Source organism: Garra rufa, chromosome 12 (assembly GCF_049309525.1).
Source record: "Garra rufa chromosome 12, GarRuf1.0, whole genome shotgun sequence".
NCBI classification, from domain to species: domain Eukaryota; kingdom Metazoa; phylum Chordata; class Actinopteri; order Cypriniformes; family Cyprinidae; genus Garra; species Garra rufa.
The window spans coordinates 3,389,330-3,406,474 of NC_133372.1; the positions used below are offsets into that span (position 1 = coordinate 3,389,330).

A 17,145-nucleotide genomic window follows, 5' to 3' on the forward strand; every position below is an offset into this window, starting at 1 on the left:
TTTTTATACTGAACACAAGGCATTGTCAGTTCTGCAGTAACAGTAATAGCACAAAAACATGACAGGACATTACGTGAAGACAACATGCACATTGTATGTGTGTGTATATACAGTATCTCAAAAAAAGTGAGTACAGCCATCATTGTCAAAATAGCTGGCAACAAAAGTACACCCTAATTGATAACAGCAGTATGCTGTTTAACCATGCAAAGCCACATGTCCTATTCATCATGTTTATTTTTGTCTGCTTGACAGGACCAAACAAACTTGTGTATGTTGTATTTGAGCATTTAAAATTAGGTGCTTTAAGTACAATTCTCTCATACTGACCACATTCTGTTATTCTGTTATTCTCTCATATACTGACCACGGTCCATATTCAACATGACATCTCATGGCAAAGAACTCTTTGAGAATTTAAGAATTGGAATTGTTGCTCTCCACAAAGATGGCCAAGGCTATTAGAGGTTCAGTAACACCCTGAAACCGAGTTACACTACAGTGGTCAGGGTCATACACAGGGTTTTAAGATGGGTTCCATTCGGAACAGGCCTGGCAGGGGTTAATCAACGAAGTTGAGGACTCGTTCTGTGTGTCTGGCACAGAACTGTTGGCTCACAAGAAAGTCTGCAAACAGTTTGCTGAAGACAACCTGTCCAAGAGCATGAATTACTGCAACCACGTCCTGTGGTCTGATGAGACCATAAGATAAACTTGTTTGGCGCAGATGGTGTCCAGCATGTGTGGCGATGCCCTGGTGAAGAGTACCAAGAAAACTGTGTCTTGCCTACAGTCAAACATGGTGGTGGTAGCATAATGGTCTGGAGCTGCATGAGTGCTGCTGGTACTGGGGAGCTGCAGTTCATTGAGGGAAACATGGATTCCATTATGTACTGTACATTCTGAAACAGAACATGATGCCCTCCCTCTAGAAACTATGCAGAGTATGTCTCCAGACCTAAACCCTATTAAGCACCTGTGGGGCTCAGCCGTAAGGTGGAGAAGCGCCATGTGTGTAACGTCCAGCAGCTCCTTTAGGAGTGGAAGAGGATCCCAGTAACAACATGTGCAGCTTTGTTCAATTCCATGCCCAGGATGATTAAGGCAGTGCCAGATAACAATGGTGCTAACACAGTATCGACACTTTGGACAAGTTCACTTAGGGTGAACTCACTTTTGTTGCCAGCTATTTTCACAAAAATGGCTGTATGTTAAGTTATTTTCAAAGATCAATAAATCTATACTGCTATACCAGCTGCACATTGACTACTCTAAAATATATTCAAGCTTCATTTCTATAGTAATGTCCCTTGAGAAGAAATACTAATATGGTTGCTGAAATATGAGTGGTGTACTCACTGTTGTGACATACTGTAACTGTCTACATGGAAGATCTGTCATGATGAAGTCCTGCCAGCATTAACAAAGCATCACAGACACAGCAGGATGAGTTTGAAGGGTGTAAAGAAGATGACAAAAGTGTCAGTTTGTAGAAAATGATCTGATGAAGGATTGGACTTAACAAATTGGTGATTAATACCACAGGAGTTCAACACATTGACCTTCAAATGCACTCCTGTTTAATTTGATTGGTCTCATTGTTAATAACTAGCAGTAGTGTGTCATTTATATACGTAAATATTTCACAGTGTGCCTCATGATATGCACATGCATACACATTTTGGAGGGCAGCATACAAACTGTGGGTGTGCATCAAACTTACAAACTATCTATAATGGATAATGGAGCTGTATAATAATTATAATGGTTGCAATGACATGAATTATCTGCTATGTATAACATATTTACTGAAACAGTTTGAATTTAGCTCTACTTGTCTCTCTGTGTTTCAGGAAACATTCATGAGACACTTATGCATGACTTATGCTCTCATCAAGCATGATTCATAACAGATTATCTTCTCTCCTGGTACAGATGGCCACAAAGCTCAATAATCACCATGATTTGTATTTCTATAGTTAATTTTGAGTTAAATCACACTTTTTTTGTTTGCTAGTTTTATTCTTTGATGCTTTTTAGAGGATTTGTCAGGCTTGCAGAGACTGAAACACAATATAGCTGAACTGTTTCCAGTTACTCCTCCATTAGAGAGATCAATAAATGCTGCATCTGCTGTCAGAGGAGAACACAACAACACCAAACCCCAGAGAAACACAAAGACTACAGTTGTGGAACATTATTACATAGTATTTTTATTGTTTTCCAGTGCAAACATAAAATCATTCTTAAATCAAAACTCATTTACTTAAAAAAGCTAAATCACATAGGGAAAAAAATCCCCCAAAAGTCCAAATGTTACTAAGGGTTTGTCAGCCTTTTTCTAAAATAAGCAAGTTTTTGGAACGTGTCAGTACTTAAAATGTTTGCACTCTGAAGCTGACAGTCTTTGCTGTAAGTAACTGAACTAGACTGCCCTCTGCTGGAGAACGCATGGGAACATATCGCAGACAAGTATAATGCACGGACATGCTTTATTTTCAGGCTGGTCTCTAAATAATCAGCTCAGAGTAAATCAAGTCAAAACTATTTTATATAGCGACACTAAAATAATAACTAAAAAGCAATCATTTCTAAATGTGTTTCAACCACTAGTGTTGTACTTCATGAGGGTTCACAATCAGTTCTTAAGTTTGACCTTTAACATTGATGGTTGTGAATCCATGCAGGACAGTAGGAGGATTCATCAGCACTAGACTAGCAGAAAGCATCTTGGAACCTGCCATCTTGGGAGTGAAACTGACAGGCTTCTTCATGGTTTCTTTTGGCTGGATTGTAACCCTGAAATACAAAGCACAGGATATTTAGAACAAAAACAGGCATGCATCACTTTTATCATTATTACTGCTGCTCATGTTTAGTGTTAGTGATTTACAAAAGAGTTTTAAGTGTATATGTGTCCCTGGACCACAAAACCAGTCATAAGGGACAATTGAGATTTATACACTATGATGTATGTTTTGCTAGGATAGGACAATATTTGACCGAGACAACTATATATTGAGAAAATCACCTTTAAAGTTGTCCATATGAAGTTCTTAGCAATAAAAGTTGTTATATTTATAGCAGAAAATTTACAAAATATCTTCATGGAACATAACTTAATATTCTAATGATGTTTGGCATAAAAGAAAAATCAATAGTTTTGACCCATACAATGTATTTTTGGTTACTGCAACAAATATACCCGTCCAGGGCCTCATATAATGGTGCAAATCTGCAGGTTTATGCAGGTCAAGTGCGTCAGAAATGCTGACTAACAAGTGTGTACTGACACTGTAGCAGTGAGACTGGTGTCATAGATAATCATGTCAAAAATCTCAGTAACAACCCCTCCCTTTTTATAGATTTAAAACTGTACTCAATTGTTTGACACCCAGCAGACTCACTCACCAGGTATGGGAACTAAATTTATCATGAGATCTATTTTGGATTTATTAAGTACTTCTAATGACAGTATTGTATAATGTGGCTTAACCTGGATTCACTGTGGCATTGTCATCGCTATAGGATTAAGGTTACCATGGTAAATTCTGAAATGTTTTTGCAGAAGTCACCCTGACTTGGGAAACTTAAAATAATGTGTTTTCTACTAAAGAAATGTACGAGACAGAAAATTATTAAAGGTTATGAATGCTTTGTATAATGCATTTGGATGGTAAAATACTTTATCTTATGCAAGCAAATGATGCAGATACTGTTGAAAGTTGATTCTTCTGGAAATTGTAACACTGTTACACTTTCTAAACATTCCGACCAGCCTGACACATTGTATCAACCAATGGTGTGTATTTGGGGACGGGGCTATCTGACCAATGGCAAAAGGGGAAGTGTTTGGGCAAACCTGTTTGAAAACATTCATTTGTATGAAACAATTTGATAATGCTCAGAAAAGAGCCTTAAAAAATAAAACAGCACACTTTACTCACTTCATTTGAGCCTTCTCCTCCAAAAGTCCTGAACCGGATACAGTCAGTTCTCCACTGACTGCAGTGTTGAACGGGTTCACGAAAGACACTGTGGCAACTTGTGGTGCATTAATGATGACAGACGACTCATTCTGAATCTGAATGCAAGCACAAATTGCTTTAGTTCTTTTTTAGTACTTGTGAATTTAGCTATAAAAAAATGTTCTTTATGTGTAATGCATTCTAAAGGTTTTCAGGTACACTGTAATGCATTATATATTTTCATAAATAATTACAACTAAAGTTAATATGCTTAATAGATTCCTTCTTACATATAACATTGGTTGTTTTTCATGGATTAATGCATTATGGTTTGATGTAACAATGATGCATGTCCTTAAGTAGATCATTTAATAAAAAAACATCTAAAAATGGTTTAATTTAGTCACAAAACAACAACCTGTTGTTTTGCCACCATATACCTGTACAGTGAGAGTAGGGCTGCGGATGTTGAACTCTTCTGATGCCAGCACTCTCTCCTGAGAATTCACATCCTCAATAACCACAGCCAGGTTAACCAGAGAATCCTCTGCAGTCTCCTTCTGCATGTAATCCTTGAAGGATATCTCATGTTTTGCAGTTACAGCTGGTGGAATACAGTAAACAGGATTCATTTACATGATCTCGCAATTCCTATTTAATCATTTCGACACATTTTTGTGGTATCATGTGGACCAGATGGATGTTTGGAAGTAGAAGAATTTTGTTATGCATACTGGCTGTGTGCAATGTAATACTACTCTGACTACTATAAAATAAACAGTATGCAGTATGCATTCCATCATAAATAGTTCACAGTGGTATTAAGATGTTCAAGGAATTAAGATACAATTGGTGGCAGGAGTTTGAAGAGAACGGACTGTCTTCACTAAAGTTTAGATGTTTTATTTTTTCCTTCTCATTTTGCCTCTGTACAATTCATTTATTAATGTTCAAGTATCCAAAAGCGCCATCTGCTGTTAGAAAGATGCAGATACGTTTTATGTAGTATAGTTTCACAAAGCTAAAGCCAGACCTATATAATATCTGCTAAAGTAACATTTATCAGCTTACAATAGATGTTAGCATTATTTTGGAAGTTATGGATTTACCCAAAATCAGCAGTCTGTAATTTTTTTATTATGTTTAGCTACTGGAAATTTGTTTCTTAAAATCCAACATTAAAAATAACTGTAATATTTTCTGTCATATGGTCCGCCCCTAAAGCAGAATAATTTGTGTAAAACACCTGCAGGGTGCGATTTCTGTGGTTGTACGTACATTTGAAACTCATTTTAAGGAATTTTTGCACATTGCAGGACTTACTTTCATTCGGGCCGATCTTTACATCATCATGAGCCTCCCAGAAGGTCGCAGTTGGATTGCTGTTGTACACCTTGTTCTGAGCGTTCACATGTTTCTTCAGCTGTTTTGGAGTGGCCTCATTGTTAACGATTGTGATGTTGAAAGAAATGTTTTCTCCAAGTACAGGGGGTTTCAGAAGCTTGAGAGAAACTGCAACGCCCTTAGAAGCTACAAGAAAAGACATGCTGGATTATTGCATTTAGTCATATATGACTACATTTATTTATTACATATATTACTCAAACAAAGAGCAGTGTAAAGGAAAACCAAATGCTAGAACTTACCTTCCCTTGCCACAACACCTCCATTAACGTCAAAAGCGGTTCTTTCAGCAGCTTAGATGAATAGCAAAAAAAAAAAGAAAAATATTTACATAAAAAATCCTCAAAACTGATTTAGCTGGCATTTAATTCACAGAACAGTTTGTCATGTGAGTCTTTAAAAACTTTGTTTTTGAAGATTGAAAGATTACAAGACAATACTGTTTCAGTATTACTACCTGTACATTTCACCTTTAATTCAAAGTGTTACTTGTAATTATTTTAGAAATAATCAGTAGCAGTCTAATCCTACATCCAGAACTTTCCTTTTTTTTTTCGTTTTGTGATGCTGAAACTACTCAAATGAATCACTTTAAGGATGAGAAAGCTAGAATGACTTACCGCCTGATCCTCCAGATGTGCGGCCTAAATGTGAAAGAATGAGATTTTTTGTATGAAACGAACAGTATTTTAACAGTACATTTCTGCATTTATTTTAATCACACTTCCTCTTACCCTCCTCAGTTTTGTATTCAACACTTGAAGGCTAGAATGACTTACCGCCAGCGGCTGGTGCTGCGCTGAAATCTAAATGTGAAAGAATGAGATTTCGGCATGAAACAGTATTTTTGTCTTTTTTATCATTATTTCTCTTACCCCACTCATTTTTGTATTGAGACGTGACGTCCTGCATCCGCGTGGATCCTGGACTTTTGGTGACGATCAGGGCTCCAACTCTGCGTTTATCAACACTAGTTGATAATATCGTCCTATTTCTGACGATCTTTGTATGCACATCCGCATTCACTTCTGCATAAACGAATGGCACATCGTATTGCGCCTCCACCTTCCGTTGATAAACGGCTTTAACACTAGCAGGACCACAGCGGAAAAATGCTGTGACAGAAAATTGATCATTAAGCATGATTATCATTAAAATCTCAGCTCAAAAATTGCATACTTTGGAGTAAATGAATAGCAGTAAATGTAGGCAGCTCACCACAACTAAAATGGCCCACCAGACCAGTACTAACCAGCATAAACCAGCCTATGAACCTGATCTTTTCAGCAAGATTTCTACATGCATTAGCCTTGGGAAAATCAATGACTGACCTCCGCTCATCTCTTGTGGTGTGGCATCGAGAACCTGCCATCCGTCATAACCTTGACCCAGATCAGGCCTCTTCATCCAACTCTCCACCCACACATGGAAGTTCCTGAAAAAGGCCAAACACTTTCAACTCACGTTCTGACACATTAAACAGGCTGAAACAATTAATTATTGCCTTTTACTGCAATTAATTATGTTTTTTTGTCATTAGAATTATTTCTGAAGGATCATGTAACACTGAAGACAAGTAATGATGCTGAAATTTCAGTTTTGATCAAGTAAATGCAGCCTTGGTGAGCTGAAAAGGCTTTTTTCAAAAACATGAAAAATATTACCAACGCCAAACATCTGAACAGTAATATATGTTTTAGCACTATAACTACAGAGGCTTTTTAGCTGTTTAATGTAACTCACCAGATGCTATCGTCACTGACGGACAGCTTTTTCCCAGTCTCATCATAATATTCCTCAATCACCATATTTCCGTCTGTGTCGTGAGCGGAGTTGAAGTTGGTGATAATTCGAGTCGGAATGCCAAGGGCTCTCATTACTTTCACACAAACAAACACATTAGATATTCATCATCAGCTGCACCAATTAAATGACAAATGACCCATTAAAGGAGTATTTCACCCAAAAATAAAATAATCTGCTCTTTCAACCTCACTTGTCTCACCTGTACACATGACAGCAGCAAACACCCAGCACTGTCCATATTTCACAGGACTAAATTGTGTTTCTGCCCACTTCTTGAGAATATCTCCGCTGCCGGTCCATGTTGAGGGGTTGACGCCATCGCTGTAGTTACCTGACCATCTTCCAATTAACACCCCTTTATCATCATTAGAATTCACCTGATTAGAAAGACACAGAGACTGTATTAATACATACTGAGAGAGAGAAAAAGCGGAGAAGAGAGAATGAGAGCAGATTCTCACCATCGCTGAAATCACACGGCCGATGTACACTGGATCGCTGCGGTTCTGCAGATCTCTTCTCATGTCCGCTTGATGTTGAGGACTCAACTGCAGCAGTTTCATACAGGTGTCCAGTATTCCTCTTTCATACTGAAAACACATTAATGCATGATGGGAATTAAAGTGAAGCCGTAGTTCAGTGCTGTGCTGTCAATCAATGGTCAAACATCTCACCTGATCTAATGACCAGGGTCTGGGGAAGATGTTATAGGGGCTTCCTTTAAACAGCACGCCAACATCACTCCTGACATATTCAGTCCTCAGATCCTCCGACTGCAGAAACACGGAGTCAGCTACAGAAAAACACATTAACATTTATTCAGCAATTTATTTAATTAGTACGTTTATTCAGCAAGGATCCATTAAAATAATCAAAAGTGACAGTAAAGGCATGTACACTGGCTTTTAAAAGTTTGGGATTAGTAAGATTTTAACCCTCTGGGCCTCTTCGGTCATTTTGGACAGAAAAATTTTGTGTTTAGAATTTTAAAAAATCGTAGCTTCATTAGAATGAGATGACACTTGGTGACTTTTATTGCATTAGCACAAAAAAAATCACTGACATGATTCGGATATTTTAAAGGGCTATTTAAAAAAAATAGTCACACTTGGCTCCTTCGCGGTCAAAAGTGACCAACATAGGAAATGAATGGGAAATACGAAAAAATGTGATAATTCAGAGAATCTTTTGGTGGTACAAGCTACAAATCAGCCACTGTGCTGAAAAAAGTGTTCAGCAATCAAGGAGTAACACTAAAATATCAAAAGTGCAAAACTGACACACACACACACACACACACACACATGTTGGGTTTACATGTTTTATGGGGACATTCCATAGGCGTAATGGTTTTTATACTGTACAAACCGTACTTTCTATGGCCCTACACCTACCCTACACCTAAACCTAGCCCTCACAGGAGATTGTGCATATCTTTACATTCTCAAAAAAACTCATTGTGCATGATTTATAAGCCTGTTTCCTCATGGGGACCTGAGAAATGTCCCCACAAGGTCAAAATCTACTGGTATTCCTATCCTTGTGGGGACATTTGTTCCCCACAACGTGATGAATACCAGGTACACACACACACACACACACACACACACACACACACACACACACACACACACACACACACACACACACACACACACACACAAATAAAAGTTGGCTCTTCCATTCCTGGTGCCTCCACAGCCGTTTCCTCCATGGCTGGTGCCTCCAGAGCTGGTACTTTCAAGGCTGATTCCTCAACAGCTGGTTCCTCTATGGCTGAAGCCTCCAAAGCCGGTTCCTCCATGGCTGATCACTCCATGGCTGGTGCCTCTAAAGCCAGTTCCTCCTTGGCTGGTCCCTCCACAGCTGGTGCCTCTAGAGTTGGTACCTCCATGGCTGGAGCCTCTAAAGCTGGTTTCTCCATGGCTGGTGACTCCATAGCTGGTCCCTCCATTGCCATCTGTGTTTTCTTCATGGCTGGTGCCTCTGGAGTCAGATCCAGAGCTCGTCCCTCCATGGACTGGCTGGTGCCTCCAGAGCTGGTCCCTTTATGGTTGATTCCTCCATGGCCGGTCCCTCTTTGGCTGGTCGCTCCACATCTGATCCCTCTAGAGCTGGTTCCTTCTCGGCTGGTCACTCCACAGCTGCTGCCTCTAGAGCCGGTTCCTCCATGGCTAATTGCTCCATAGCTGGTGCCTCCAAAGCTGGTTCCTCCATGGCTGGTGCCTCCAGAGCTGGTCCCTCCATGGCTGGCACCTCTAAGGCCGATTCCTCCACAGCTGGTCGCTCCAAAGCTAGTGCCTCTAAATCAAGTTCCTCTATTGTTGATCACTCTACTGCTAGTACCTCCAAAGCTGGTTCCACCATGGCTGGTGCCTCCAAAGCTGGTTCCTCCATGGCTGGTGTCTCCAGAGCTGGTCCCTCTATGACCAGTCACTCAGAGAAAAAAGGTGCCAAATGTTCTAGCTGAAAGATGTTAAAACTGGCAGTTTTTACAAAAAGTGTGAACTTTCAGTTCAGTCCGAACTTCCCTTTCTAACAAAATTTTTAATGCTTTTACTCTATTTTAATGTGAAATGTTGCATTTATTGAAAAATAACAAATAATAAATAATAATAAATGAAAATATATAATAATAATTCTAGTTGGAAAAAAATGTCCATCATAAAACAAGACCTGATATTTATCCAATCAAAAAATATCTAAACCTTGACAAAAGTAATCTTTTAGAATGATTAAATATCTTTCTAAATGCAAAGCCTATTAAAATGAAGAAACAGTCTAAAAAAAACAACGGGAATCCCAAAAGCCCCTGTGTATATGTATATAGGGAGATACAGGAGGTTACGTGACATTACATAAGTTTTTTATCTTTTTACGCCAACCACAATTTTCGCTTAAAAAATGGATTTTAAATGCTTTTACTCTTTTAATGTGAAATGTTGCATTTATTGAAAAATAATAAATAAATAATTAAATAAAAAATATAATAATAATTCTAGTGAGAAAAAATTGTTCATTAAAACTGTATAAATATTGTATAGATTCATAAAAACTTCTCAAAATTCTAAATAATAATCACAAAATATTATTGAACAAAAATTTATTCCATTGATATTCCTGAAGAAAAAAAAAGTTACTTTTTAAGGCTTCGGTCACTTTTGACCGAAGAATTCTCTTATGCTCATCGAGGTCATGCATTTACTTGATCAAAAATACTGAAAAATAGTTTAAATAGTTAAATAGTTTAGCTTAAAATAATGGTTTTCTATTCTAATATACTTTAAAATATAATATAATTTATTTCGGCTATAATCAGCCATTACTGCAGTCTTCAGTGTCACATCCTTCAAAAATGATTCTAATATGATGATTTATTACTTTTATTATCAATGTTGGAAACAGTTGTGCTGATTTTTTTTGGAACCTGTGATTCCTTTTTCAAGACTCTTTGATGAATACAAAAAAAACATAATTCATTAAAAATAGAAATCTTTTCCAACAATATAAGTCACTTGTTGCTCACTTTAAATCAATTTAACACAAACTTGCTGAATGAAAGAATGAAATAATAATCCTGACAAAATTTTAAGCACAATATTTACAATAAATCAGCATATTAGAATGATCATGTGACACTGAAGAATGAAATAATAATGCTGAAAATTGTGCTTTGATCACTGCAGTAAACTACATTTTAACTTAGAAAACAATTGTTTTAAATTCGAATAATTTTTCACAATATTACTGTTTTTACGACATTTAGGCAAATAAATAAGCAGAAGAGGCTTCTTTCAAAACCATGAAAACAGTGTAGTTTACATTAGGTATTATTCTTCAAAAAAAAGAGGAGCTTCTTAATTTACTTTTCTAAGCGATCATACTTGATGTAGAGCGATTTGGACTAGCAATCACTAGGAACATACTAAAAACTCTCAAATTTTTAGTCCGGTAACAAACCTAGCTACTATCAAGGCATTCAGTTTTGTATGGAGACACAGCACTCACCTTGGGACCATGGGTTGCAAAGGAGCGTGATCTGGCCGACCGAGTGTGTTTTTACACCTAGGCGGGCCTCGACTCTCATCTCGATCGCGTAGACGCCGATAGAAGCAGACGCAGGGCTGGACAGGGATACTGAAAGCGCCCGGGGGGCAGTCAGGCCCGTTACGGTCCTATCCAAAACGGCGCTCCATTGAGTCAGAGAGGGCTGTCCGGACGTGGAGACCGGGACATTCACAAACATCGGACCTGCGGTGAGGAGATAGGAGTGGGTTTAGAAATGTAACACAAAAATGTGAACTTGGACCATAAAACCAGTTTTAAAGGGGCTATCGGATGGCCATTTTCCACAAGTTCATATGATTCTTTAGGGTCTTAATGAAAAGTCTATAATATACTTTCGTTAAAATTTCTCAATAGAAGTGTAAAAAAACAGCCTTTTACCTTCAAAAAAAAATCAGCTCCACAAAAACTGACTAAATGCCACCATCTCTAGGATTATGAGACATGTTTACTTTAGCCGCGTTTAGCAGTAAAACTTGCCAACAAGCACATTATTAAGAAAGGTGCATAATAAAATCTTTATATTCACTTCTGCTGTGGGTGAAGCTACATCAGGAATGATTCGCACAAACACAAAGGCATATGCAGACGGGATCACCGTATTACATCCAACAACAGAACACCTCAATCGCTCAATTAGTGTCTTCCTCTGCACCTGAGTCACACAATGGCAGTGTATTCGGCTGTTTGAGCTCGGTGTGAGCAGGGCTAACGGTAAGACGCTCATGTCAATTAACTGTGTTTCGTCACAACGACAAGAAGCTAAGAATGATCTGATTTTAAAAAGGGGATATTACTTTTAAAGATTTAAAAAAATACCACTGGGTGAATTTTTATCATTGTAGGGTGGCTTGTGTTCACAAACTACCAATACACATTAATGTGCAAACAGCATGTAAAAGTTAGTCTTGCATCCGATGACCCCTTTGAGTAGCACTGTTTTATTGGTAGCAATAGCCATAGGTCTAAATGGTCATTTTTTATTTTATTCCAAAATCAATAGGATATTATGTAAAGATCATGTTCCATAAATATATTTTGTAAATATTACAAAACTTAAATTTTGATTAGTAATATGCAGTGCCAAGAACTTCATTTGGAAAACTTGGTTTTCTCTATTTAGATTTATTTATTTATTTATTTTGCACCCTCGACCAAATATTGTCCTTTCCTAACAAACCAAAAAAGCTTTGAAGCAACACTAAAGAGTTTTTTTTTTCTTACCTTAAAATAATGTTTCCGAACTCGTGTCAGTGGTTCATCAACTCATAACAGGGTGAAACGGCACTTTCGTATTCGCTTTGCGACCCTCTATCGGCCATAACAGCATTATGTAATTTTGGGTAGCGGTTTTGTAGTTCAAATGAGACTACAAATGCGACTTTCTTTACGGCAAAAATAAATAGCAAACAATGTCATTATTATGTAATGTTTCATTTCGTTTTCATATTTTCATAAAGTCATGCAACACACTCTACCTTGTCACTGGACATTGTTTATTTCCAAAGTCGGTCCTGGATAGCCTCCAAACAAATAACGTGCATGTGACGCGACGGTAGGCTAAATTATTTACGACAGCGGTAATGGACAATTCCGCTTCCAACCTGTAGAGGGAGCGAAGTTCTTTGGTGTTGCTTTAATATTCAGGTTTCAGATGATTTATAAATCTCAGAAAATGACCCTTATGTACGGAGCCCCTTACGTCACCTGTAGAAGAAAAATAATTAATCCGTGGGGACGGTTTTGCAATTCGTTCCCTCAGTTTATAAACCGTACTCACGAATTCTTAAACTGTTCCCTCGGTTTAACAATTCGTGCCCACGGATTAACAAACCGTGCCCACAAATTCATAATCCGTGCGCACGCTTTCGCAATCCGTTCCCACAGTTTGTAAACTGCTCTCACGGATTTGTGGCCCCGCCCCCAAATTCAACCTGGACACCTGTTTATAGGTGCTGGATGCATTGTTTTGCATTTATTAAACTTTATTTCTCAGTAGGCTATATGAGACTATGCAACACTGACAAAACAGAGTTTTTAGCTTTATTTTATATTAATCACCAATAGATTAGCTGTCAAAACACCATGTGTTTTATCCTATTGGTTATTAATGTAAAATAAACGCTAAAAAGAAGCCTGTTTTGTAAGTGCGGTCATGGTACCAAAATAAAATAATAAGTGAAGAGCGCTGGTCAAACGGCTTTGTTTTATTTAATAATATTTTTCAAAATGTAAAATTACCTGAATTTAAAAAAAAAACAAAAAAAAAAAAAAACGAGTTTTGGAGAGGAGCAATACAAAACAAATAATGTACAGGTTATGTTGCCATTCCTTAATTTGCTCTCAAACTAAATGCAATGTAATAATAGGCCTTATTTAATAATAACATTAATAGTGCAGCATGCATCTAACTCTGGGTGAAAAGCTTATCATAATCACAAATCCGTGAGAGCAGTTTACAAACTGTGGGAACGGATTGCGAAAGCGTGCGCACGGATTATGATTTTTGTGGGTACGGATTCAAAATCCGAGGGTACGGTTTACAAAATCTGAGCGCACGGATTGGAAATTCGTGGGCACGGTTTGTTAAACCGAGGGAACAGTTTAGGAATTCGTGAGTACGGTTTATAAACTGAGGGAACGAATTGCAAAACCGTCACCACGGATTAATTATTTTTTTCCTACAGGTGACGTAAGGGGCTCCGTACTTATGATTTGTGGTCCAGGGTCACAAATAGATTTCTGGACATAAAATACTATTCATTTTCTCCGCAAAGCACCGGTTTTATAGGTAAGAATCTTGTTAATAAATGTTAACTGAAATAAAATAAAATACAGAAAATTTAAACGCTCAGTTAGATTGCTTCATGAGATTAGTCATTGTTGTAAAAATGTGTGGTGATTCCTCTGGACCTGACTAACAGATGATTACCGATTCATTTTAAGGAAGTAGCATTTTCAATTCACACAGCCATCACACAAACACAAAAACAAACCTAAAATGATTCGGAAGACCAATTTTTCCTTCAGTGGATCGAATGCTCGTCCTTCATAGTTGATAGCCACTGTGAAGACCTGTCCTCTCCGCAGAACCAGAGTGGTGGAACTCAGACCGTCAGTCTTGTGGCGGATCTGGTTTTGCAGCTGTTGCAGGTTGAAAGTAGTAACCTTGAACACTGAAAAAAATTATAATGTGATGTTATTTGTCATTATATTGATAGCAGTTAATAAATAATTGAATATTAACTATTCTAAATAATTTTCTTAAAATAATAGCATAGTAAAATCTTAAAAAATCTGAAAAGATTTCATGCAATAAAAAGATATATAAAGCTATAAATAGCAAAATAAATGAAATACTAAGTTTGTGTAAAAGGTTTAACAAAATGCCTTGCTAGTAAACCAGTAGAATTAATTTTAAAAACATGAAGCTTACCATCCATGATATGCAGCGGTGTTGTGGTTTTTCGGTGTTTGATTCAGATTCTTCCTTTTTGTGCGTTTATACAGCATCCTCCTGCCCCTCCTTTCCACTGAAGTTGCCAGACCACATTCAAGTGAAGTTATACATGACAAATTTTACAATCAATAGAACCAACACCTCAAACAATTACTCAATTGCCAATGCGTGAGCGATGTGTGTTTTTTTAGCGGGTGGATACAGTCCAGCACACAATGAGTAGTACACATTCATATCTAGACAGACATCCACGTTCAGTGGGACAAACGTGGGATCAGGACAGACAATGTACAGTTTATGCGGAAGTATATAACGCCCAAATCCCATATAATTTTATAAACATTACTTTTTGTGTCACAGAATGTAGTTTTAAGAGGTTTTCAGGCGAAAATGTACTTGTTTATAGTTAAAATATGCAGTTTTTTAATAAACATAACTCTTTTTGAAAATTTGCTTCGTTGTTTTCGGACGTGTGAGATCCATATCGTCACGAAGCGTTCTGCACTCATCAATCCGCTCGAGAGCGCTCTCACCACGGCCAGATCTTCGGGAATTTACCGCTGGCTCTGATGCCTCTGTTGTGGTTACACTTGACATGTAATTCGTTATGGGTAAATCTAACGGGCAGTCTTTGGTCTCTATTATTTGTTCCAGAGAAGAAGATAGTTTATGTAGCATGTTAATGTAAATTCAATGCTGAACGCTGCCTTTACTCTTGACTGAATTGCTTAGCAACTTTTTGATGCCTGTTTTTGTTGTTGTTGTTGTTTATTAAATATTATTACTTAAAGGGATAGTTCACCCAAAAATTAAAATTTGATGTTTATCTGCTTACCCCCAGGGCATCCAAGATGTAGGTGACTTTGTTTCTTCAGCAGAACACAAATTAAGATTTTTAACTAAAACCGGTGCAATCTGACAGCCAAATAATTGCAGTGGATGGGCACCAGATCTTTAAAAGTAAACAAAAACATGCACAGACAAATCCAAATTACACCCTGTGGCTCGTGACAATACATTGATGTCCTAATTATCGTTTTTTGCAAGAAACTGGAAAGTAATTATATCAGTTTTTACATTTGATACACAGCCAAGTCCATCTGGCCTGGGCACGAGCTCATCATCCGGCTCATTACATGTGAACGCACTCTGGCGTAGTATACGCAAACACCGGAAGCGATCTGTCGCATATATACAACACTCATTGTTTACACAGTGCACAGAGATTGTGGGTATAGCGGCTATTCATAATTAAAGTAATCACTTGCGATTATCTTCAAACCGATTTAAAGCTAAAAGATTACATTTGCTTGTGCAAACTCATCCAGGACTGTTGTTTTGTCACCGATTTCCCCTTTCCGGCATTTGCCTATACTACGTCAGAGCGTGTACACATGTAATTTGCAAGATGATGAGCTCATGCTCAGGACAGATGGACATGGCTGTGTATGAAAGGTAAAAAATGACATAAATACTGTTCAGTTTATCGCAGATACCGATCGTTTCTTGTCTTAAGACATCAATGTATCGCCACGAGCCGCAGGGTGTAATTTGGATTTGTCTGTGCATGTTTTTTTTTTTTTACTTTTAAAAGTCTGGTGCCCATCCACTGCCATTTTTTGGCTAGCAGACTGCACCTGTTTTCGTTAAAAATCTTCGTTTGTGTTCTGCTGAAGAAACAAAGTCACCTACATCTTGGATGCCCTGGGGGTAAGCAGATAAACATCAAATTTTCGTTTTTGGGTGAACTATTCCTTTAATAAATAAAACTGTCTATAAACTACATTTTAAATAATGTATTTAATAATAGAGTTTGGTATTGAGAAACGTGTGTGTATTCGTGATGGTGATTTTAGTTACATTGTTCCGCCTTTAGATGGCATCAAGAGACCGTTTTATGAGTGAGTAGTTAAAAGTGACTGAAAACTGAAAATTTAAGCGGAAGCTATTTTTAGCTTCAACAACAGCTTGCCACTGCAAATGCACTGAGCAGCAAAATCACCTTTACCAGATGAACGGATATTAATATTTTCTTCAGTAAACATTCAAACTAATGTCATATTGTGATAATGAATACTAATCAGATCCATCTCTGTCTCAAAATACTCATACATGATACAGTGAGGTTTTAATACAGTAATACAATAGGCTTTCAATAAAGCAACTGAACATTCGTTCGTTACTAGTTCTAAAGTGATGTTTTGGAATTGGTATTGGAGCTTATGCTCAGCTGATCAACCGTCAAACTTTGATTTGAAACCGTGGCAGAAGGAATAGTTTGCACAAAAGAGGGCTTTTAAAGACAGATATGGCTGCATATCGGCACTCTGTGATTACCTACGGCCTATGTGTGTGTGTAGATATAAACCTGCTGTATATTTTATTTCAGTTCATTATTTTTTTTTTTAAATGGTTTTAGTTTAGTTAGCTAACCCTGGTTTG

At 37.6% G+C, this 17,145-nt stretch overlaps 1 protein-coding gene across 1 annotated transcript; it reads right to left on the reverse strand.

Moving 5' to 3' along the window:
- Nucleotides 1-2,645: 2,645 nt before the first annotated feature.
- On the reverse strand, nucleotides 2,646-14,686 carry LOC141346805 (protein-glutamine gamma-glutamyltransferase 5-like). Its single transcript, XM_073851764.1, has 13 exons — nucleotides 14,680-14,686; nucleotides 14,240-14,419; nucleotides 11,187-11,429; nucleotides 7,853-7,971; nucleotides 7,640-7,768; nucleotides 7,378-7,555; nucleotides 7,116-7,251; nucleotides 6,704-6,807; nucleotides 6,206-6,487; nucleotides 5,292-5,498; nucleotides 4,409-4,572; nucleotides 3,948-4,084; nucleotides 2,646-2,799 (listed from the first exon to the last, which is right to left on the reverse strand). Exons 1-13 carry the CDS (start codon nucleotides 14,684-14,686, stop codon nucleotides 2,646-2,648), a joined length of 2,040 nt encoding a protein of 679 aa, XP_073707865.1.
- Between the last annotated feature and the right edge of the window lie 2,459 nt (nucleotides 14,687-17,145).

Coding starts and splice junctions, on each gene's coding strand:
- LOC141346805 (XM_073851764.1), bottom strand. Junction 7,556..7,639: donor GCCGTGTGATTTCAGCGATG/GTGAGAATCTGC, acceptor CTTTCTAATCAG/GTGAATTCTAATGATGATAA. Junction 6,488..6,703: donor ACCACAAGAGATGAGCGGAG/GTCAGTCATTGA, acceptor TTTCTGTCACAG/CATTTTTCCGCTGTGGTCCT.